General features: G+C 47.6%; 1 protein-coding gene across 4 annotated transcripts in view; it reads left to right on the plus strand.

The window, feature by feature from the left end:
- Positions 1–24,712, plus strand: part of AOC1 (amine oxidase copper containing 1) — a 130,651-nt gene extending 105,939 nt beyond the window's left edge. For all 4 annotated transcript variants that reach the window (XM_083186543.1, XM_083186542.1, XM_083186540.1 and 1 more), the window contains exons 4-5: positions 16,906–17,038; positions 24,155–24,712. In XM_083186543.1, coding sequence (XP_083042669.1) covers positions 16,906–17,038; positions 24,155–24,430 — 409 coding nt within the window. In that variant the 3' untranslated portion in view covers positions 24,431–24,712. The remainder of the gene's footprint in view (positions 1–16,905; positions 17,039–24,154) is intronic.
- Positions 24,713–25,890: the final 1,178 nt, after the last annotated feature.

Genomic DNA, 25,890 nt, shown 5'->3' on the forward strand with positions numbered 1-25,890 from the left:
CTTATGAGCATGTTCCAAATGTCCCCTTTTTAAGCTTGATGGGATGGAAAGAAGCTGACATCCCTCATCTTCCCATGCAGTGACACCACTTGTGGTAAATCAGTCTGATTCCAATGATGTTCCCAGCCATGACCAGGGCTATTTTTCAGCAGGCTCCAGTAGGAACTGAGGCCCTTATTCTACTTCACTCTTTCTGACAAAATATTTGTTAGATGGACAAAACCATGTGCACTGCAGGTGAGGCAGGTGTAAAACCCCACCCAAATCTAATTATCTCTGCACAAGTAACCTCACCTGCAGTGCACATGGTTTTGTCCCCTTTTGCCTTTAAAATAATATCCTTCACAGGTAGAGAAACAGTGGAAGACCTCCTCATCAGGCAGCAGCAGATGATGGATTTATTAAATAATGATAAAATGTGGGTAAATAGCAGAAATAGGGGTCCTGATTTATATGTGGAAGCCTTCCTCTCGTTCTCCTCCTCTTCCCATGCCTGCTGTCTCCATCTCTGAGAATGACCTCTCCATTACTCCTGACCAAGCTGTACCAGCGGTTGCATTAATCTATGTCGATCCCTTTCCCATCTCTAGAACTTGTCCCTGACTTGCTTTCTCCCAATGTTCTCCCACTCTGCAGCGCACCCCTGGGGACACAGAGTTAATTCTCAGGTCCTATAGCTCAGCTCCCTCCCTAACTAAACAGGGGTAGCAGTCCATTTCCCAACACCCATTGACCAACAGTCAAAATACTGACACAGTCAATATCCCTGCATTCATTATACCGACATAGTCAAAATGTTGTCATTTAAATGCCGACATGTCAACATGAGGTTTCAAGCTATTTTAGCCTACAAACAGACTTGTTCGTATGTTACCATTCCAGAAAATTAGACGGTGTCTATGTTGACATACTGTATATTGATGTAGACACAAAAAAACCCACAGAAATACATGTAGACATGTCGGCATGTTAAATATCAGCATTAACAATCAGTTGATTCAAACATGTCGGCATAATGAATGTTGGTATATTGAACGTGTAGGTATTTTTACTATTGGTCAGTGGGTGTCAATATAATGACCGGTGGTAAAACAAACTCAAACAGAGACTGTGTGTGTAAAGAATGGTCTGTTTTGAGGGAAAAGGGGGATGGGGATAGACCAGTGCACAGGTTTAAATTGGAACAGTGAGAAAAATATGTGTATGGATCCACAGTAAGTTAGGTATAAATACAAGTAGGAAAGACTTGTTTATGATTACAGATGTGGAGGTGCTCCCTAGAGAGTAAATAAAAGTTATTAAGAAAAAAGGAGGGGAAAGACTCTCTTTTTGTCGGGGCACTCTTTAGCAAACAGTTTGTTTAGAAAATGAGAAAAGGTTTTTAATATAATTTGTTTAGAGGGGACTTAATAGGTCTCTCAAGTATGCATGATATATGATAATTTAGTAAAACATTTATTGAAATGTCCAGGGAGTGGCCCCTGGTATAAGTAATTTTATTACTAAAAATAATTCTTTATTGTAATACCTTAAAATTAGTACTAGACATGGACACACAAACAAGTAACATAAAAAAGATACATATACCCCTCAAATTATAAATATTAGTGGGATATGTTCCCTTTGATAAATATGAGGGGAGTGCGTTCCTTCTGATAACTGTGTTTTTGAAAAAGAAATAACACTGGCTACAGGCTATGCTGGTTTGTGCCAAGGGGCTACAATGTTTACCATACAACTGAAGAGATATTTAGTTACATTTAGGTCTTTGTAACAAAGTTACGGTTTCTCCAAATAAATCAAGGGTTTTCTTGGTTACACACTGTAGTGCCCCTAAGGGTAATATAACATAGCCTATAGATCTAGGTTAAGCAGTCTATTTGCAGTCAAATAGAAATTCAGCGTCAGAAAGATCATACGCACAATTAGTATCTTAAAGTTAAGTAATTTTCACAGTGAATAGTCTATATGAAGCTTTAGCGAAAATAAGAGTAGTTAGTACAAAAAGTGAGTATTTTTTGCCTGAGAGGCAACAAGGAATTTAGAGGGTCTCCTCCCTCAGTTTTAAGGAGTGAGAGAAAGAAGAAAAAAAGGGGTAATGGACCCAAACAAGTTTCCTTGGTGACAGTACGCCAACTGTATATACCTATAGTGTGGCAGTGAATACGACTTTTCGCAACTAGGTCTCCCTAGTTGTTACTGGTCATACTCCGCCACACCAGCTTCCACTGGGTGTAATCAGTGGGCTTTTAGAGGTATTGTGTCACGTCGACCTAGATCCCTGTTCCCCTTGAGGTGGCTGCTGCCCAGCTTTATATACCTGTGACAAGATTAGGGGTTCAATGATTTCCTACAGTGGGGTCACCCCCTCTGTGTACTAGAAAGGCCCAGGTTTTGTCAGCTTCCGTCAGCATAAGATTATGCTGAGGGGCTTCTTAAGGTATTGCGGGTGAGCGGACCTCAAATCGCCTAGGGGTTAGGGAGGGATGGAAAGGGGGGTGGCTGCTGTCCAGTAAATTTATACCTGTGACAGTGTTATGGGTACCATGGGTTTCCTGCAGAGGGGTCACCCCCTCCGTGTACTAAATTGGCCCAAGTTTCTGTCGGCTTCCGTCAGTGTCTTCTAACACTGAGGGGCTTAGAGGTATAATGGGTGAGCGCACCCCCTAACTTGTTGGTATAGAAATTTTAGGAAGCAAGGTGATAGAGCTAAATACGGTATAATAGCTCTAGGATGGGTAAAGGTGCCGGAGTCTATAAGAGCGTATCATGGGTAATTGTTATAACATTTATATCAGTGAACAATTATCATGAGTAACTATTATAACATTTATATCAGTGCCCCTCTTTTTTTTGAAAATTGGAGAGTAAAAGAAAAGGAGAAAAAGAGAAAAGAAAGAAGAAAAAAAGGGGGTTTAGAGGAAAAAGGTAGCAGGAGGGAGGAGACCGGGATTACCTCCTTGTTCACCCCGGGGGTCAGATCCAGAACCTCGCCCGAGTATGCTGCTGTCAGCGCCACTGTCAAACTTGGCTGTTTGTATATAGTGCGCCGGCTGCTCAGGAAGAAGTGTGTCCACCAGGACCCGTGGTATCGCAGCGTATCGCTGCTTCTTGGCAGCGTGAATTCCTGCACGCTGTCAGCCGGCTCTCAGCAGCGCGTCTTCCTGCCCGCTGTCAATTGCTGGGAAGGGAGTGTATGCCTGGGACCCGTGGTGTCCCAGTGTATCGCTGCTGCTAGGCAGCGTGTATGCCTGCACTCTGTAGTCGCGCCGGCTCACGGCAGCGTGTCTTACTGCCCGCCTTCAGCCGTATACCGTGCGGCAGTGTCAGCGGTGTGGGATCTGACTGGGGGTGTCAGTCGGGACGTCCTTGGCAGTCCAAGTGTCTCGGAACGCTGCTGTCAGCGTGTCTGGGACCACAAACGATCGTTTCGCCGTTAGGCTTTTTCAATGTGTGTGGGGGGTAGTTGTGTCTTTTGCTCTTAAATAGCGTGTAAGTTTAATAGTCTAGTACTGATTGGTTAACGGGTGAAGGGGGAGTGTAGTACTCTCACCTCCACCTGATTGCTGGGAAGAAAAAATTGAGACTAAGTCCCAGGTGTGTACGCTCATAACAGGAAAAAACATTCTCTATGTCCCTAGATGTGTATGCTCATGAAGGAAAGATAAATCAATTTCAGAATGAAAAATAATGCGCTCATGGCGTTATAGTATTAAGAGAGATATATTGTATTGTATAAGCAGAAAAATATATATATACATGATCTGATTAATGCGCTGAGAAGGTTCACAGGGCAAAAGACATCAAACCCTAGGTGTATTTAGGGGAAAATGGGAACAAATAAATGGCATTTTACTAACAAGAGGAAAAAATGATGATAAAGTATATCCATATATTGTAATAGTCTGCATGCAGGGATGCTAATTACTTGATGCTTCTACTGACTGCTAATAGGTGAGAGAAAAGTATTGTTAGATTGCTCTAATTACCGTTATAGCCTATCAGAAGACTGAAAAAAGTAGTCATAATGTTGGTGAAGATTTTTAGGGAATATAACCAATATGGATATGAAAATGCAAAGTAGTAACAATTGATACAGTAAATAAATTTTATTATAGAGGAAAAAGAAGGGCAAATGAAGGGCTTCTTGATTTTAATACGAGGGAGTTTGCAGGAGAATTTTTAATTATTAAGTTTTGAAGAAAACGACAAAATGAATGGTGGGTTACATAGAAGGAGACTATAAATTTAATTGCTGAAGAATAAAGATTGTACTTCGCTAATAAACATAGCGACCTGTAACGATAAAATTGTATTCGGTGTTGAAAAAATATATATATATTTATAGAGAAAGAAGAAAAATATATATTAATAAAATAGATGGAGATACCAAGCAAGATGTTGGTAGGGGTTATGCCTTACTCGAGTAAGACATTACAGGTGGTTTTCACTCAGAGAAAAGATCCAAATGTATTATTTTCGTTCAGTCCCCAAGGGTTGGTGGTATTTAGTTCAAAGATCCATCTGCATTCCTTTCTGAGGAGTTCTTTTGTAATATCTCCTCCTCTGATACCGAGTCTTACACTCTCCAAGCCAAATATTTTCAAACCCTGAGGGGACCCTCCATGATTGGTCAGGAAGTGTCTGGCTACCGATGTCAGTTTCTTCATTTTGTGTGTGTCTGATTCGGCATTACGGATGTTGCCTACATGTTCAAGGAGTCTCAATTTCAATTTCCTGCTTGTCATGCCGACATAGTTCATTCCGCATGGACATACCAGGCAGTACACTACCCCCAGTGTTTCACAACTCATGAAGCTTTCAATTCTCAAAGTTTTTCCAAAACGATTGATAACTGTATTTTTCTTGGTAATATAGCTGCATCCCTTGCATTTGCCGCATGGGAAAGTTCCGGTTATTTTAGGTTTGAATTTCGGGATTCTCTGAAAATGGCTTTGCACAAGTCTGTCCCTCAAATTTCTCGCCCTCCTCAAACTAAATTGAGGGCCTGTAGCAGTGATGGTATCCAGGTCTGGGTCCATTTGTAGGATTGGCCAGTGTTGTTTTATGATGTTTTGGAGCTCCTTCCATTCATCACAAAAATTTGTGATGAATCTGGTTACTGATTCCTTGTTTTCTTTTTTGTTTTTTGGAAAAATAAGGCCTTCCCGTTCTTGATTGGAGGCAAGATGTTTTGCCCATTTTACCGATCTCTTGCTGTATCCACGTTCGACCAAATGGACCCCGAGAAATTTGAGGGACAGACTTGTGCAAAGCCATTTTCAGAGAATCCCGAAATTCAAACCTAAAATAACCGGAACTTTCCCATGCGGCAAATGCAAGGGATGCAGCTATATTACCAAGAAAAATACAGTTATCAATCGTTTTGGAAAAACTTTGAGAATTGAAAGCTTCATGAGTTGTGAAACACTGGGGGTAGTGTACTGCCTGGTATGTCCATGCGGAATGAACTATGTCGGCATGACAAGCAGGAAATTGAAATTGAGACTCCTTGAACATGTAGGCAACATCCGTAATGCCGAATCAGACACACACAAAATGAAGAAACTGACATCGGTAGCCAGACACTTCCTGACCAATCATGGAGGGTCCCCTCAGGGTTTGAAAATATTTGGCTTGGAGAGTGTAAGACTCGGTATCAGAGGAGGAGATATTACAAAAGAACTCCTCAGAAAGGAATGCAGATGGATCTTTGAACTAAATACCACCAACCCTTGGGGACTGAACGAAAAGAATACATTTGGATCTTTTCTCTGAGTGAAAACCACCTGTAATGTCTTACTCGAGTAAGGCATAACCCCTACCAACATCTTGCTTGGTATCTCCATCTATTTTATTAATATATATTTTTCTTCTTTCTCTATAAATATATATATATTTTTTCAACACCGAATACAATTTTATCGTTACAGGTCGCTATGTTTATTAGCGAAGTACAATCTTTATTCTTCAGCAATTAAATTTATAGTCTCCTTCTATGTAACCCACCATTCATTTTGTCGTTTTCTTCAAAACTTAATAATTAAAAATTCTCCTGCAAACTCCCTCGTATTAAAATCAAGAAGCCCTTCATTTGCCCTTCTTTTTCCTCTATAATAAAATTTATTTACTGTATCAATTGTTACTACTTTGCATTTTCATATCCATATTGGTTATATTCCCTAAAAATCTTCACCAACATTATGACTACTTTTTTCAGTCTTCTGATAGGCTATAACGGTAATTAGAGCAATCTAACAATACTTTTCTCTCACCTATTAGCAGTCAGTAGAAGCATCAAGTAATTAGCATCCCTGCATGCAGACTATTACAATATATGGATATACTTTATCATCATTTTTTCCTCTTGTTAGTAAAATGCCATTTATTTGTTCCCATTTTCCCCTAAATACACCTAGGGTTTGATGTCTTTTGCCCTGTGAACCTTCTCAGCGCATTAATCAGATCATGTATATATATATTTTTCTGCTTATACAATACAATATATCTCTCTTAATACTATAACGCCATGAGCGCATTATTTTTCATTCTGAAATTGATTTATCTTTCCTTCATGAGCATACACATCTAGGGACATAGAGAATGTTTTTTCCTGTTATGAGCGTACACACCTCGGACTTAGTCTCAATTTTTTCTTCCCAGCAATCAGGTGGAGGTGAGAGTACTACACTCCCCCTTCACCCGTTAACCAATCAGTACTAGACTATTAAACTTACACGCTATTTAAGAGCAAAAGACACAACTACCCCCCACACACATTGAAAAAGCCTAACGGCGAAACGATCGTTTGTGGTCCCAGACACGCTGACAGCAGCGTTCCGAGACACTTGGACTGCCAAGGACGTCCCGACTGACACCCCCAGTCAGATCCCACACCGCTGACACTGCCGCACGGTATACGGCTGAAGGCGGGCAGTAAGACACGCTGCCGTGAGCCGGCGCGACTACAGAGTGCAGGCATACACGCTGCCTAGCAGCAGCGATACGCTGGGACACCACGGGTCCCAGGCATACACTCCCTTCCCAGCAATTGACAGCGGGCAGGAAGACGCGCTGCTGAGAGCCGGCTGACAGCGTGCAGGAATTCACGCTGCCAAGAAGCAGCGATACGCTGCGATACCACGGGTCCTGGTGGACACACTTCTTCCTGAGCAGCCGGCGCACTATATACAAACAGCCAAGTTTGACAGTGGCGCTGACAGCAGCATACTCGGGCGAGGTTCTGGATCTGACCCCCGGGGTGAACAAGGAGGTAATCCCGGTCTCCTCCCTCCTGCTACCTTTTTCCTCTAAACCCCCTTTTTTTCTTCTTTCTTTTCTCTTTTTCTCCTTTTCTTTTACTCTCCAATTTTCAAAAAAAGAGGGGCATTATAGCGTGGTTCACTGATATAAATGTTATAATAGTTACCCATGATAATTGTTCACTGATATAAATGTTATAACAATTACCCATGATACGCTCTTATAGACTCCGGCACCTTTACCCATCCTAGAGCTATTATACCGTATTTAGCTCTATCACCTTGCTTCCTAAAATTTCTATACCAACAAGTTAGGGGGTGCGCTCACCCATTATACCTCTAAGCCCCTCAGTGTTAGAAGACACTGACGGAAGCCGACAGAAACTTGGGCCAATTTAGTACACGGAGGGGGTGACCCCTCTGCAGGAAACCCATGGTACCCATAACACTGTCACAGGTATAAATTTACTGGACAGCAGCCACCCCCCTTTCCATCCCTCCCTAACCCCTAGGCGATTTGAGGTCCGCTCACCCGCAATACCTTAAGAAGCCCCTCAGCATACTCTTATGCTGACGGAAGCTGACAAAACCTGGGCCTTTCTAGTACACAGAGGGGGTGACCCCACTGTAGGAAACCATTGAACCCCTAATCTTGTCACAGGTATATAAAGCTGGGCAGCAGCCACCTCAAGGGGAACAGGGATCTAGGTCGACGTGACACAATACCTCTAAAAGCCCACTGATTACACCCAGTGGAAGCTGGTGTGGCGGAGTATGACCAGTAACAACTAGGGAGACCTAGTTGCGAAAAGTCGTATTCACTGCCACACTATAGGTATATACAGTTGGCGTACTGTCACCAAGGAAACTTGTTTGGGTCCATTACCCCTTTTTTTCTTCTTTCTCTCACTCCTTAAAACTGAGGGAGGAGACCCTCTAAATTCCTTGTTGCCTCTCAGGCAAAAAATACTCACTTTTTGTACTAACTACTCTTATTTTCGCTAAAGCTTCATATAGACTATTCACTGTGAAAATTACTTAACTTTAAGATACTAATTGTGCGTATGATCTTTCTGACGCTGAATTTCTATTTGACTGCAAATAGACTGCTTAACCTAGATCTATAGGCTATGTTATATTACCCTTAGGGGCACTACAGTGTGTAACCAAGAAAACCCTTGATTTATTTGGAGAAACCGTAACTTTGTTACAAAGACCTAAATGTAACTAAATATCTCTTCAGTTGTATGGTAAACATTGTAGCCCCTTGGCACAAACCAGCATAGCCTGTAGCCAGTGTTATTTCTTTTTCAAAAACACAGTTATCAGAAGGAACGCACTCCCCTCATATTTATCAAAGGGAACATATCCCACTAATATTTATAATTTGAGGGGTATATGTATCTTTTTTATGTTACTTGTTTGTGTGTCCATGTCTAGTACTAATTTTAAGGTATTACAATAAAGAATTATTTTTAGTAATAAAATTACTTATACCAGGGGCCACTCCCTGGACATTTCAATAAATGTTTTACTAAATTATCATATATCATGCATACTTGAGAGACCTATTAAGTCCCCTCTAAACAAATTATATTAAAAACCTTTTCTCATTTTCTAAACAAACTGTTTGCTAAAGAGTGCCCCGACAAAAAGAGAGTCTTTCCCCTCCTTTTTTCTGTGTAAAGAATGGGTCTGGCATCCCCACACGCAGCCTCCAGCATCTCTTTCACTGGAGAACACCACGCCATCGCCCCTTCCCACTCCCAGAAAGGTGCCAGCTGTATGTGATGTCACTGGAGAACACTACACCATCGCCCCTTCACACTCCCAGAAAGGTGCCCGCTGTATGTGATGTCACTGGAGGACACCATGCCATCGCCCCTTCCCACTCCGAGAAAGGTGCCAGCTGTATGTGATGTCACTGGAGAACACAACGCCATCGCCCCTTCCCACTCCCAGAAAGTTGCACGCTGTATGTGATGTCACTGGAGAACACCACACCATTGCCCCTTCCCACTCCAAGAAGGTGCACGCTGTATGTGATGTCACTGGAGAACACCACGCCATCGCCCCTTCCCACTCCCAGAAAGGTGCCAGCTGTATGTGATGTCACTGGAGAACACTACACCATCGCCCCTTTCACACTCCCAGAAAGGTGCCCGCTGTATGTGATGTCACTGGAGAACACCACACCATCGCCCCTTCCCACTCCGAGAAAGGAGTACACTGTATGTGATGTCACTGGAGAACACCACTCCATCGCCCCTTCGCACTCCTAGAAAGGTGCCCACTGTATGTGATGTCACTGGAGAACACCACACCATCGTCCCTTCCCACTCCCAGAAAGGTGCAGGCTGTATGTAATGTAACTGGAGAACACCACACCATCGTCCCTTCCCACTCCCAGAAGGTGCACGCTGTATGTGATGTCACTGGAGAACACCACGCCATCGCCCCTTCCCACTCCCAGAAAGGTACCCGCTGTGTGTGATGTCACTGGAGAACACCACACCATTGCCCCTTCCCACTCCCAGAAAGGTGCCCGCTGTATGTGATGTCACTGGAGAACACCACGCCATCGCCCCTTCCCACTCCCAGAAAGGTGCCCGCTGTATGTGATGTCACTGGAGAACACCATGCCATCGCCCTTTCCCACTCCCAGAGAGGTGCCCGCTGTATGTGATGTCACTGGAGAACACCACTCCATCACCCCTTCCCACTCTCAGAAAGGTGCCCACTGTATGTGATGTCACTGGAGAACACCACGCCATCGCCCCTTCCCACTCCCAGAAAGGTGCCCGATGTATGTGATGTCACTGGAGAACACCACTCCATCACCCCTTCCCACTCCCAGAAAGGTGCACGCTGTATGTGATGTCACTGGAGAACACCACGCCATTGCCCCTTCCCACTCCCCGAAAGGCACCCACTATATGTGATGTCACTGGAGAACATCATGCCATCGCCAGTTCCCACTCCCAGAAAGGTGCCCACTATATGTGATGTCACTGGAGAACACCACACCATCATTCCTACCCACTCCCAGAAAAGTGCACGCTGTATGTGATGTCACTGGAGAACACCACGCCATCGTCCCTTCCCACTCCCAGAAAGGTGCACGCTGTATGTGATGTCACTGGAGAACACCACGCCATCGCCCCTTCCCACTCCCAGAAAGGTGCCCGCTGTATGTGATGTCACTGGAGAACACCACTCCATCGCCCCTTCCCACTCCCAGAAAGATGCCCGCTGTATGTGATGTTACTGGAGAACACCACACCATCGTCCCTTCCCACTCCAAGAAAGGTGCCCACTGTATGTGATGTCACTGGAGAACACCAGACCATCGCCCCTTCCCACTCCCAAAAAAGGTGCCCGCTGTATGTGATGTCACTGGAGAACACCACGCCATCGCCCCTTCCCACTCCCAGAAAGGTGCCCGCTGTATGTGATGTCACTGGAGAACACCACGCCATCGCCCCTTCCCACTCCCAGAGAGGTGCCCGCTGTATGTGATGTCACTGGAGAACACCACTCCATCGCCCCTTCCCACTCCCAGAAAGGTGCCCGCTGTATGTGATGTCACTGGAGAACACCACGCCATCACCCTTCCCACTCCCAGAAAGGTGCCCACTGTATGTGATGTCACTGAAGAACACCACTCCATCACCCCTTCCCATTCCCAGAAAGGTGCCGCTGTATGTGATGTCACTGGAGAACACCACTCCATCGCCCCTTCCCACTCCTAGAAAGGTGCCCGCTGTATGCGATGTCACTGGAGAACACCACGCCATCGCCCCTTCCCACTCCCAGAAAGGTGCCCGCTGTATGTGATGTCACTGGAGAACACCACTCAATCACCCCTTCCCATTCCCAGAAAGGTGCCGCTGTATGTGATGTCACTGGAGAACACCACTCCATCGCCCCTTCCCACTCCCAGAAAGGTGCCCGCTGTATGTGATGTCATTGGAGAACACCACGCCATCGCCCCTTCCCACTCCCAGAAAGGTGCCCGATGTATGTGATGTCACTGAAGAACACCACTCCATCACCCCTTCCCACTCCCAGAAAGGTGCACGCTGTATGTGATGTCACTGGAGAACACCACGCCATTGCCCCTTCCCACTCCCAGAAAGGTGCACGCTGTATGTGATGTCACTGGAGAACACCACGCCATTGCCCCTTCCCACTCCCAGAAAGGCACCCACTATATGTGATGTCACTGGAGAACATCATGCCATCGCCAGTTCCCACTCCCAGAAAGGCGCCCACTATATGTGATGTCACTGGAGAACACCACACCATCATTCCTTCCCACTCCAAGAAAGGTGCACGCTGTATGTGATGTCACTGGAGAACACCACACCATCGTCCCTTCCCACTCCCAGAAAGGTGCCCGCTGTATGTGATGTCACTGGAGAACACCACTCCATCGCCCCTTCCCACTCCCAGAAAGATGCCCGCTGTATGTGATGTCACTGGAGAACACCACACCATCGTCCCTTCCCACTCCAAGAAAGGTGCCCGCTGTATGTGATGTCACTGGAGAACACCACGCCATCGCCCCTTCCCACTCCCAGAAAGGTGCCCGCTGTATGTGATGTCACTGGAGAACACCACGCCATCACCCCTTCCCACTCCCAGAGAGGACCCCGCTGTATGTGATGTCACTGGAGAACACCACTCCATCGCCCCTTCCCACTCCCAGAAAGGTGCCCGCTGTATGTGATGTCACTGGAGAACACCACGCCATCACCCTTCCCACTCCCAGAAAGGTGCCCACTGTATGTGATGTCACTGGAGAACACCACTCCATCACCCCTTCCCATTCCCAGAAAGGTGCCGCTGTATGTGATGTCACTGGAGAACACCACTCCATCGCCCCTTCCCACTCCCAGAAAGGTGCCCGCTGTATGCGATGTCACTGGAGAACACCACGCCATCGCCCCTTCCCACTCCCAGAAAGGTGCCCGCTGTATGTGATGTCACTGGAGAACACCACTCAATCACCCCTTCCCATTCCCAGAAAGGTGTCGCTGTATGTGATGTCACTGGAGAACACCACTCCATCGCCCCTTCCCACTCCCAGAAAGGTGCCCGCTGTATGTGATGTCACTGGAGAACACCACGCCATCGCCCCTTCCCACTCCCAGAAAGATGCCCGCTGTATGTGATGTCACTGGAGAACACCACTCCATTGCCCCTTCCCACTCCCAGAAAGGTGCACGCTGTATGTGATGTCACTGGAGAACACCACACCATCGTCCCATCCCACTCCAAGAAAGGTGCCCGCTGTATGTGATGTCACTGGAGAACACCAGACCATCGCCCCTCCCCACTCCCAAAAACGGTGCCCGCTGTATGTGATGTTACTGGAGAACACCACGCCATCGCCCCTTCCCACTCCCAGAAAGGTGCCCGCTGTATGTGATGTCACTGGAGAACACCACGCCATCGCCCCTTCCCACTCCCAGAGAGGTGCCCGCTGTATGTGATGTCACTGGAGAACACCACGCCATCGCCCCTTCCCACTCCCAGAAAGGTGCCCGATATATGTGATGTCACTGAAGAACACCACTCCATCACCCCTTCCCACTCCCAGAAAGGTGCACGCTGTATGTGATGTCACTGGAGAACACCACGCCATTGCCCCTTCCCACTCCCAGAAAGGTGCACGCTGTATGTGATGTCACTGGAGAACACCACGCCATTGCCCCTTCCCACTCCCAGAAAGGCACCCACTATATGTGATGTCACTGGAGAACATCATGCCATCGCCAGTTCCCACTCCCAGAAAGGCGCCCACTATATGTGATGTCACTGGAGAACACCACACCATCATTCCTTCCCACTCCAAGAAATGTGCACGCTGTATGTGATGTCACTGGAGAACACCACACCATCGTCCCTTCCCACTCCCAGAAAGGTGCCCGCTGTATGTGATGTCACTGGAGAACACCACTCCATCGCCCCTTCCCACTCCCAGAAAGATGCCCGCTGTATGTGATGTCACTGGAGAACACCACACCATCGTCCCTTCCCACTCCAAGAAAGGTGCCCGCTGTATGTGATGTCACTGGAGAACACCAGACCATCGCCCCTTACCACTCCCAGAAAGGTGCCCGCTGTATGTGATGTCACTGGAGAACACCACGCCATCGCCCCTTCCCACTCCCAGAAAGGTGCCCGCTGTATGTGATGTCACTGGAGAACACCACGCCATCGCCCCTTCCCACTCCCAGAAAGGACCCCGCTGTATGTGATGTCACTGGAGAACACCACTCCATTGCCCCTTCCCACTCCCAGAAAGGTGCCCGCTGTATGTGATGTCACTGGAGAACACCACGCCATCACCCTTCCCACTCCCAGAAAGGTGCCCACTGTATGTGATGTCACTGGAGAACACCACTCCATCACCCCTTCCCATTCCCAGAAAGGTGCCGCTGTATGTGATGTCACTGGAGAACACCACTCCATCGCCCCTTCCCACTCCCAGAAAGGTGCCTGCTGTATGCGATGTCACTGGAGAACACCACTCCATCGCCCCTTCCCACTCCCAGAAAGGTGCCCGCTGTATGTGATGTCACTGGAGAACACCACTCAATCACCCCTTCCCATTCCCAGAAAGGTGCCTCTGTATGTGATGTCACTGGAGAACACCACTCCATCGCCCCTTCCCACTCCCAGAAAGGTGCCCGCTGTATGTGATGTCACTGGAGAACACCACGCCATCGCCCCTTCCCACTCCCAGAAAGGTGCCCGATGTATGTGATGTCACTGAAGAACACCACTCCATCACCCCTTCCCACTCCCAGAAAGGTGCACGCTGTATGTGATGTCACTGGAGAACACCACGCCATTGCCCCTTCCCACTCCCAGAAAGGCTCACGCTGTATGTGATGTCACTGGAGAACACCACGCCATTGCCCCTTCCCACTCCCAGAAAGGCCCCCACTATATGTGATGTCACTGGAGAACATCATGCCATCGCCAGTTCCCACTCCCAGAAAGGCGCCCACTATATGTGATGTCACTGGAGAACACCACACCATCATTCCTTCCCACTCCAAGAAAGGTGCACGCTGTATGTGATGTCACTGGAGAACACCACACCATCGTCCCTTCCCACTCCCAGAAAGGTGCCCGCTGTATGTGATGTCACTGGAGAACACCACTCCATCGCCCCTTCCCACTCCCAGAAAGATGCCCGCTGTATGTGATGTCACTGGAGAACACCACACCATCGTCCCTTCCCACTCCAAGAAAGGTGCCCGCTGTATGTGATGTCACTTGAGAACACCAGACCATCGCCCCTTCCCACTCCCAGAAAGGTGCCCGCTGTATGTGATGTCACTGGAGAACACCACGCCATCGCCCCTTCCCACTCCCAGAAAGGTGCCCGCTGTATGTGATGTCACTGGAGAACACCACGCCATCGCCCCTTCCCACTCCCAGAGAGGACCCCGCTGTATGTGATGTCACTGGAGAACACCACTCCATCGCCCCTTCCCACTCCCAGAAAGGTGCCCGCTGTATGTGATGTCACTGGAGAACACCACGCCATCACCCTTCCCACTCCCAGAAAGGTGCCCACTGTATGTGATGTCACTGGAGAACACCACTCCATCACCCCTTCCCATTCCCAGAAAGGTGCCGCTGTATGTGATGTCACTGGAGAACACCACTCCATCGCCCCTTCCCACTCCCAGAAAGGTGCCTGCTGTATGCGATGTCACTGGAGAACACCACGCCATCACCCCTTCCCACTCCAAGAAAGGTGCCCGCTGTATGTGATGTCACTTGAGAACACCAGACCATCGCCCCTTCCCACTCCCAGAAAGGTGCCCGCTGTATGTGATGTCACTGGAGAACACCACGCCATCGCCCCTTCCCACTCCCAGAAAGGTGCCCGCTGTATGTGATGTCACTGGAGAACACCACGCCATCGTCCCTTCCCACTCCCAGAGAGGACCCCGCTGTATGTGATGTCACTGGAGAACACCACTCCATCGCCCCTTCCCACTCCCAGAAAGGTGGCCGCTGTATGTGATGTCACTGGAGAACACCACGCCATCACCCTTCCCACTCCCAGAAAGGTGCCCACTGTATGTGATGTCACTGGAGAACACCACTCCATCACCCCTTCCCATTCCCAGAAAGGTGCCGCTGTATGTGATGTCACTGGAGAACACCACTCCATCGCCCCTTCCCACTCCCAGAAAGGTGCCTGCTGTATGCGATGTCACTGGAGAACACCACGCCATCGCCCCTTCCCACTCCCAGAAAGGTGCCCGCTGTATGTGATGTCACTGGAGAACACCACTCAATCACCCCTTCCCATTCCCAGAAAGGTGCCGCTGTATGTGATGTCACTGGAGAACACCACTCCATCGCCCCTTCCCACTCCCAGAAAGGTGCCCGCTGTATGTGATGTCACTGGAGAACACCACGCCATCGCCCCTTCCCACTCCCAGAAAGGTGCCCGATGTATGTGATGTCACTGAAGAACACCACTCCATCACCCCTTCCCACTCCCAGAAAGGTGCACGCTGTATGTGATGTCACTGGAGAACACCACGCCATTGCCCCTTCCCACTCCCAGAAAGGTGCACGCTGTATGTGATGTCACTGGAGAACACCACGCCATTGCCCCTTCCCACTCCCAGAAAGGCACCCACTATATGTGATGTCACTGGAGAACATCATGCCATCGCCAGTTCCCACTCCCAGAAAGGCGCCCACTATATGTGATGTCACTGGAGAACACCACACCATCATTCCTACCCACTCCCAGAAAGGTGCACGCTGTATGTGATGTCACTGGAGAACACCACACCATCGTCCCTTCCCACTCCCAGAAAGGTGCACGCTGTATGTGATGTCACTGGAGAACACCACGCCATCGCCCCTTCCTACTCCCAGAAAGGTGCCCGCTGTATGTGATGTCACTGGAGAACACCACACTATCGTCCCTTCCCACTCCCAGAAAGGTGCCCGCTGTATGTGATGTCACTGGAGAACACAACACCATCATCCCTTCCCACTCCCAGAAAGGTGCCCGCTGTATGTGATGTCACTGCAGAACACCACGCCATTGCCCCTTCCAACTCCCAGAAAGGTGCCCGCTGTATGTGATGTCACTGGAGAACACCACATCATTGCCCCTTCCCACTCCCAGAAAGGTGCACATTGTATGTGATGTCACTGGAGAACACCATGCCATTGCCCCTTCCCACTCCCAGAAAGGTGCCCACTGTATGTGATGTCACTGGAGAACACCACGCCATCGCCCCTTCCCACTCCCAGAAAGTTGCCCACTGTATGTGATGTCACTGGAGAACACCACGCCATCGCCCCTTCCCACTCCCAGAAAGGTGCCCACTATATGTGATGTCACTGGAGAACACTGCGCCATCGCCTCTTCCCACTCCCAGAATGGTGCCCGCTGTATGTGATGTCACTGGAGAACACCACTCCATCGACCCTTTCCACTCCCAGAAAGGTGCCCTCTATATGTGATGTCACTGGAGAACACCCCATCGCCTTTTCCCACTCCCAGAAAGGTGCCCGCTGTATGTGATGTCATTTGGCTGGAAGTAGGATGAAAAGGACAACCCCCTAATTTGACTCTGATCTATAGGTACAGCCTGGCGGTAACGCGGCACAGCGAATCGGAGCTCAGCAGCAGCAGCATATACATTCAGTGTGACCCGTGGGAACCCACTGTCTATTTTGAGAATTTCATCCGCAACAATGAGGACATTGTGAACACGGTGAGTAATACATATATTAATGATTCACTGCGGACATCGCACAGAGATACAGAAACAAATACACTGTGATCATGTGTGTCCCTGGATGTAACTATGCACCATGCCACCCGGCAGCTGGATCCAACACACCAAGCAGCCATGTTGTGGTAGCCCTTGTGGCTATAACAGCCGCTCCCCCCCCCCCCACCCCAGTGTTCCCAGCAATCAGCTCGTCAGTGACATGTGCGGAGAGATTGGGGAGGAGGGAGAGTCATCATGTTGACCACTATTGGTCAACCCCTGAAAAAGGTCGCCATTCATTTTTTTATGTTTTGTCCCCAAAAACAACTTGTCCATACAGTACCCTCCCATCCCAGCGCATGTGACGGGGGAATATAATAGTATCGAAGCATAGTAAATGCATGGTATATTTATATAGAGTCAATGTCAACTTACGCCGACATACAGATGTAGCAGGCTTTATCCTTGACTGGCGCCCGCCAGATCCCTTTTACTGGCGAGTGCAGCGATAGAGACTGGGAAGCGCATGCGCATTATGGCAGCTGGGCAGCGTCTCCCTGCTCGTCTCCACTTCAGGGAGACTCTTCCCAGTTTGGGGGGAGGGTGCGCAGGGCGGCGAGAGAGACCGTTGGCGACGGCGGGGGAGGTGGTGGGGACCGGCGGCAGGTTCCGTTGCCACGGGGCGCGCGAGCACCTTGTGCACGAGTGCCCCTGGTGGTAGCCGGACGCTGGCGGGGGCTGTCGATAGAATAGCCAGCCCCTGCAAAGATTAGGCCGGCTACATCTGTACAGATTAAAAACACAAAAACCTCATGTCAGCCTGGAAGAACCTGCAAGTCAGGGGCCCTCTAGCTGTTGTAGAACTACATATCCCAGCATGCCCTGCCATAGTTTAGCTATTAGGGCATGCTGATATGAGGCTGTGGGGGAGGGATGGCCGTAAGTGGGGGGAGAGGACATTCTGTACAACACGTGGTTATGATTAGAATATCGAGATGACAGGATCGTATATGGCGCTATGCAGCCCTAATACAGCTCCCACAAGTGTCACCAACACTTCAATACCACGTAAACAGAAAGATATGGAACTGATGTACACTGAGGCGCAAAGAATACTTAGAGATTTTATAGGGTGTGATCCTCCTTTCTGATATCGTCTCTTTCGGTGATGTTAGGGTCCGGTCTAATTTGCCCGTTTCAAATACAAGTGAATGTCCGTGATGAAAGAAAGAAAAAAAAAAAAGGATTTTTTAGAATGTGTGTTAGTTATTCTTCTAAGTGTATAAAGGTTTCTTTAAAATATGGGCGTACCCCAACTCACGGTAATCTAGGTGGGGTACTTGTGTAGTTTCACGACGCCAGTATGGGCCGTGCATCTGAGTCCCCTTGCGGGGCTCGCTTCGCTCGCCCATGCTGCGGGCTCGGTGGCTCGCTACGCTCGCCACGCTATCTAAAATCAACTCCATGCCAACATGGATAGTGGGGGTATGAACTATCCATGTTGGCATGGACTTAAGTTAGTTTATTTTAGATAGTTTGCCGAGCATACAAACAGGAAGTAGTACGGCGCATTGCTGGCGCCGTGAAACTACACAAATACCCTAGGTGGTATTCAAGCTCATAAAGGTTTCTTTTGTATATCTTTTATCCTCATGTGCCACGTGATGGTCTTCCAGATTTTCTCGGAAGGAAATTGATATACCATATGTCAGATATTTAAGAGAATTTTTTTGTTTATAGTGGTGAGGTTTTCACAATATTAGTGGTATACTTCACTCACCCTTAAACAATTATATAGTGTGGCGTGCAGTGAGCCACCGAGCCCGCAGCGTGGCGAGCGCAGCGAGCCCCACGAGGGGACGCGGAATATATGTGAAGTAATCCGCGTCCGCTCACCACGCTTTGGGCTCGGTGGCTTGCTGTGCTCGCCACACTATATAAGATCAACTCCGCACCGACATGGATAGTGAGGATATGAAAAAGTCGGAGGACGCGTACCACCACCCCTCGCGAGCACGCTGCGCTCGCCACGCTTTGGGTTTGGGTTGATAGTGGGGTGGCGTTAACAATGGGGGGCCATCTAACATAGTGATTACCCATCAGGGTGGTTGTACAATAAAAAATCGGGTCTGGGGGGCATTTAACATAGGAATCAGGCATGTGGGTGCTTGTACAATTAAAAATCGGGTCCAATCGCGTCGCATCGCATGTGATATGATTGCATGCAATGCGACGCGATTTTTTGCCCTGCGATGAAAAAATCGGGTGCCCAGATAATACACAAGTACCCTTTTTTAGACGTGGAACCTCGGAAACTCTTCAAAATATTTCACCTCATCCAGAATACATATAAAGAAAAGATATACCCAATGTATAGATATCTCTGTGACTTTAAACTTAAATGTGGGCTAGGCCAAAAGATAATGGCGTACCTTACTCAACGCGGCACCAAGCCTGTAGCGGTTTCTTTAGTATTTATTCCGGAAAAAGACTTTTATACCAGTCAGTATGAATTTTTTTTAGAACAAAGCTTTAATCCAGGTAATTCATAGAAAACACCTGACCATCAAGGGCTCAGAACAATGTAAAAACAAGTCCAATACAACACCCAAAGGTGTAAAAACAACACGATTAAAAACAAAAAAAGCAGAACAAAATCCAATACATACAGTACATCCAAGGGGTGGTGGCTGTATACTCCTCTCCAGATGCCACTGGAGTGAACAGCCACCACCTCTTGGATGTTGGGGTATGCCCATATTTTAAAGAAACCTTTATACACTTATCATTTCTATACTTTTGGTGAGTGAGGTACGCTGGTTCAGCACTAAACATATTGTGCATTACAAATTTACACATGTTGCATTTTTTCTTTTACGAGTGTATTTAAGAAGATACATTAACCTTCAAGTAATCACGAAATATCACTAAAGAAACCTTTATGAGCTTCACACCAGCTTACATAAACGTGAGTCTGGTACACACATCGTATTCTGCGTCATCTTACTGAACAGCACTTTATATTTGTTAACACGGAGAAATAGAAGAATAACTAACACACATTCTAAAAAATCCTTTTTATTTTTTCTTTCTCTCATCACGGACATTCACTTGTATTTGAAACGGGCAAATTAGACCGGACATCACCAAAAGAGACGATATCAGAAAGGAGGATCACACCCTATAAAATCTCGAAGTATTTTTTGCGCCTCAGTGTATATCAGTTCCATATATTTCTGTTTACGTGGTTATGATTGGCCAGGGAGAGGAGGGCATGGTTATCAGTCTGTGCATAGAGCAGGGTCATGTATATAACACTCTCCTAGTAACAGCTACATATGACTCCGGCACAGGGACAGATGTGTATCGGTAATGGCGTTATGTATGTCTCCGGCACAGGGACAGATGCGCATCGATACTGGCGTTATGTATGACTCCGGCACAGGGACAGATGCGTATCGGTACTGGCGTTAGGTATGACTCCGGCACAGGGACAGATGTGTATCGGTACTGGCATTATGTATGACTCCGGCACAGGGACAGATGCGTATCGGTACTGGCGTTATGTATGACTCCGGCACAGGGACAGATGCGTATTGGTACTGGTGTTATGTATGTCTCCGGCACAGGGACAGATGTGTATCGGTACTGGTGTTATGTATGACTCCGGCACAGGGACAGATGTGTATCGGTACTGGCGTTATGTATGACTCCAGAACAGGGACAGATGCGTATTGGTACTGGCGTTATGTATGACTCCGGCACAGGGATATATGTGTATCGGTACTGGCGTTATGTATGACTCCGGCACAGGGATATATGTGTATCGGTACTGGCGTTATGTATGACTCCGGCACAGGGATATACTGTATGTGTATCGGTACTGGCGTTATGTATGACTCCGGCACAGGGATATATGTGTATCGGTAATGGCGTTATGTATGACTCCGGCACAGGGATATATGCGTATCGGTACTGGCGTTATGTATGACTCCGGCACAGGGATATATGTGTATCGGTACTGGCGTTATGTATGACTCTGGCACAGGGACAGATGTGTATCGGTACTGGCGTTATGTATGTCTCCGGCACAGGGATATATGTGTATCGGTAATGGCGTTATGTATGACTCCGGCACAGGGACAGATGTGTATCGGTACTGGCGTTATGTATGACTCGGGCACAGGGACAGATGTGTATCGGTACTGGCGTTATGTATGACTCCGGCACAGGGACAGATGTGTATCGGTACTGGCATTATGTATGACTCCGGCACAGGGATATATGTGTATCGGTACTGGCGTTATGTATGACTCCGGCACAGGGATATATGTGTATCGGTACTGGCGTTATGTATGACTCCGGCACAGGGATATATGTGTATCGGTACTGGCGTTATGTATGACTCCGGCACAGGGACAGATGTGTATCGGTACTGGCGTTATGTATGACTCCGGCACAGGGATATATGTGTATCGGTACTGGCGTTATGTATGACTCCGGCACAGGGACAGATGTGTATCGGTACTGGCGTTATGTATGACTCCGGCACAGGGACAGATGTGTATCAGTACTGGCGTTATGTATGACTCCGGCACAGGGACAGATGTGTATCGGTACTGGCGTTATGTATGACTCTGGCACAGTGACAGATGCGTATTGGTACTGGCGTTATGTATGACTCCGGCACAGGGACAGATGTGTATCGGTACTGGCGTTATGTATGTCTCCGGCACAGGGACAGATGTGTATCGGTACTGGCGTTATGTATGTCTCCGGCACAGGGACAGATGTGTATTGGTACTGGCGTTATGTATGACTCAGGCACAGGGACAGATGTGTATCGGTACTGGCGTTACGTATGACTCCGGCACAGGGACAGATGCGTATCGGTAATGGCGTTATGTATGACTCCGGCACAGGGATATATGTGTATCGGTAATGGCGTTATGTATGACTCCGGCACAGGGACATATGTGTATCAGTAATGGCGTTATGTATGACTCCGGCACAGGGACAGATGTGTATCGGTACTGGCGTTATGTATGACTCCGGCACAGGGATATATGTATATCGGTACTGGCGTTATGTATGACTCCGGCACAGGGACAGATGCGTATCGGTAATGGCGTTATGTATGACTCCGGCACAGGGATATATGTGCATCAGTAATGGCGTTATGTATGACTCCGGCACAGGGACAGATGTGTATCGGTACTGGCGTTATGTATGACTCCGGCACAGGGACAGATGTGTATCGGTACTGGCGTTATGTATGACTCTGGCACAGGGACAGATGCGCATCTGTACTGGCGTTATGTATGACTCCGGCACAGGGACAGATGCGTATCGGTACTGGCGTTATGTATGACTCCGGCACAGGGACAGATGTGTATCGGTACTAGCGTTATGTATGACTCCGGCACAGGGACAGATGTGTATCGGTACTGGCGTTACGTATGACTCCGGCACAGGGATATATGTGTATCGGTACTGGCGTTATGTATGACTCCGGCACAGGGACAGATGTGTATCGGTACTGGCGTTATGTATGACTCCGGCACAGGGACAGATGCGTATCGGTACTGGCGTTATGTATGACTCCGGCACAGGGACAGATGCGCATCGATACTGGCGTTATGTATGACTCCGGCACAGGGACATATGTGTATCAGTACTGGCGTTATGTATGACTCCGGCACAGGGACAGATGTGTATCGGTACTGGCGTTACGTATGACTCCGGCACAGGGATATATGTGTATCGGTACTGGCGTTATGTATGACTCCGGCACAGGGACAGATGTGTATCGGTACTGGCGTTATGTATGACTCCGGCACAGGGACAGATGCGTATCGGTACTGGAGTTATGTATGACTCCGGCACAGGGACAGATGCGCATCGATACTGGCGTTATGTATGACTCTGGCACAGGGATATATGTGTATCGGTACTGGCATTATGTCTGACTCCGGCACAGGGACAGATGTGTATCGGTACTGGCGTTATGTATGACTCTGGCACAGGGATATATGTGTATCGGTACTGGCGTTACGTATGACTCCGGCACAGGGATATATGTGTATCGGTACTGGCGTTATGTATGACTCCGGCACAGGGATATATGTGTATCGGTACTGGCGTTACGTATGACTCCGGCACAGGGATATATGTGTATCGGTACTGGCGTTACGTATGACTCCGGCACAGGGATATATGCGTATTGGTAATGGCGTTATGTATGACTCCGGCACAGGGATATATGTGTATCGGTACTGGCGTTACGTATGACTCCGGCACAGGGATATATGTGTATCGGTACTGGCATTATGTCTGACTCCGACACAGGGACAGATGTGTATCGGTACTGGCGTTATGTATGACTCCGGCACAGGGATATATGTGTATCGGTACTGGCGTTACGTATGACTCCGGCACAGGGATATATGTGTATCGGTACTGGCGTTATGTATGACTCCGGCACAGGGACAGATGTGTATCGGTACTGGCGTTATGTATGACTCTGGCACAATGACAGTGTGAACAGGTCACCCAGGCTCCCAGTTATGAGTCACAGCACCATCTCACCCTGTCTGATGCCAGCCTGATGTCTGATGCCAGTATTTGGACACATCGCGGACCTGTGACCAAATACTGGCATATGCAGTGTTAAAGGGGAATTGCTTGTCCGGTACTTGCAGAGATGTCCATGCAGATTCCCACATCCCGTGTTACATGTGATCGCTAATAAGCAAGTGCATTTCGCTAATCCTCGTGGTCTTTTCAGGTGGTAAGGAAATGAAGGCCGCGTTATTTTACACCAAATTCTGCGAATAGCAGTAAAACCCTCACAGAAGACTGGTATCAGGGTTTGTTGGTATTTAATATCCTCTTTTACTAGACTAACTAACTGGTGCCGCTAATTACTTTGTTCCATGGAACTTTCATTTGATTTTCAGTCCCCACAGAACTGGTGGCATCTGATGTGGTCACATTTGGGGTTTTCTTCTTGTAGCTTGGATGCGTTGGGGTAATATGGTTATCCATCAGTATTAGTGATGTGCTAAATGTGTATAAATAATGTCCTAACCAAGCTGCCTTTGTATTCATTACCAGGACCTCGTCGCCTGGGTGACTGTAGGGTTTCTCCACATCCCCCACGCTGAGGACATCCCCAATACTTCCACTCCTGGAAACGCGGTGGGGTTCTTCCTCCGTCCTTTCAACTTCTTTGATGAGGACCCATCCGTGGCCACCAGGAACACCATCATCGTGAAACCTACAGACAAGACCTTCACTAAAGTGAACATTGAACGATGGACCCCTGAAGTCATTGGTCGCTGTGTTTCGGACAAACCCTTCCACTACAATGGAACTTACTTCTCTGACTAATTCCAGAGGTACCACCTAAAACCACCACATGAAGGCTGAGGAGGAAGGAGAAGCTGGAGACCTGGAGCTGACCAGTGAGAACACCTAGCCATCAGAGTCAGGGGAACTCCACCATTCCTAGAACTTTCCACTGAGTGACACTTCTAGATAGATAAATGTGTATGGAATATTCCGTCCTCCGACCACCATGGGCACACATAAGAGGTGCAGATCCTATTTTATATTTGGAATTAGATTGGGACTTTCCACACTTATCTCAATTAAATAACTTCTGCACAAGGATGCAACATCTGCTACTGTTCCTTACTATAGTCATTGTCCTTCTAGCTTCCACAGACTACTTTGTTTAAAGCAAGGGGGTCTATACATCGGTAATGGATGGGGGCAATTCCCTTTTGTGTAATGTATGTATGGGGTAATTCCATTGCCGAATATGATCCAAAAGTGATCACTGGTCTAAACCAGGTTGCCCACCATGTTGGATTTCATCAACCAATCAGAGCTGTAGATGGCTATTGTATTGTAATGATATATACATAAAGAGACACATTTTATATGTAATACATATATAACTATATGGATACACAAGAGAAAGGGATAAATCAGACAGAAGGATTGTAGAAAGGGATGTCCGATAATTGTTATGAAACACTCCCCACTATTACGGGGCGTCTGCACGAGACCAAAGAAGACGGTGGTGGACCGTCTATATAGAAGCAAAGGTACTTAAAAAAAAAAAATATGGAACTCAGCGACTTGTGCTTAAAATTCAAATTATTAAGTTTATTTTATACTTAAAGGAAGGGTTTATAGCAATCAATAGATACATTTTCGACTAAAAATATGCTAATGAATTATTAAAAAACATAAATAGTTAAGAACAGTGTAAATTAATGGAGGATCAAAAAGAAAAATCACGTCTAGAGGATATGTAAAAAGAATCGCTTAGCTGAGCAATGGAGGTGAGGTCTCAGAAGCTGCCCGACATGTTTCGTCTCACAAGACTTCCTCAGGGGTGGAGACAAACTGGTAGGAGCCGGTATATATCACATGGCAGGAACTACATCACTTCCTGTCACTTAATTAATCAATTATACAGCGTAAAAGTACAGATATAACATTAAAAAATAACATATCCCCATATCTGAAGGTGTGTATTGCTACTAGATAGCACAAAGACTTCTAGTGTAAAAGCTTGTGCGTAGTACAGTCTGTAAGAACGATCTACTTTAATTGGCGTTCGGGGTATAGGAAAGCGGGGGCGACGTCACTTCCGCCCCGCATCCACCGTCATGAAAGTTCCAGTGCGCATTTGTCTGTAGGTAAGGAGCAGCATTCTTCCTGTGCTGTGCTGTAACGTGTCAGGCACTTCCGGGAGGCGGCTAGTTTGGGCGATCACATGTTCCTCTCTGCTTGTAAAACAGTTATCCTGTGTTTAACAGTCCATAGCGACATCTTGT

The sequence above is a fragment of the Crinia signifera genome, chromosome 5 (assembly GCF_055691185.1).
Source record: "Crinia signifera chromosome 5, ASM5569118v1, whole genome shotgun sequence".
NCBI classification, from domain to species: Eukaryota; Metazoa; Chordata; class Amphibia; order Anura; family Myobatrachidae; genus Crinia; species Crinia signifera.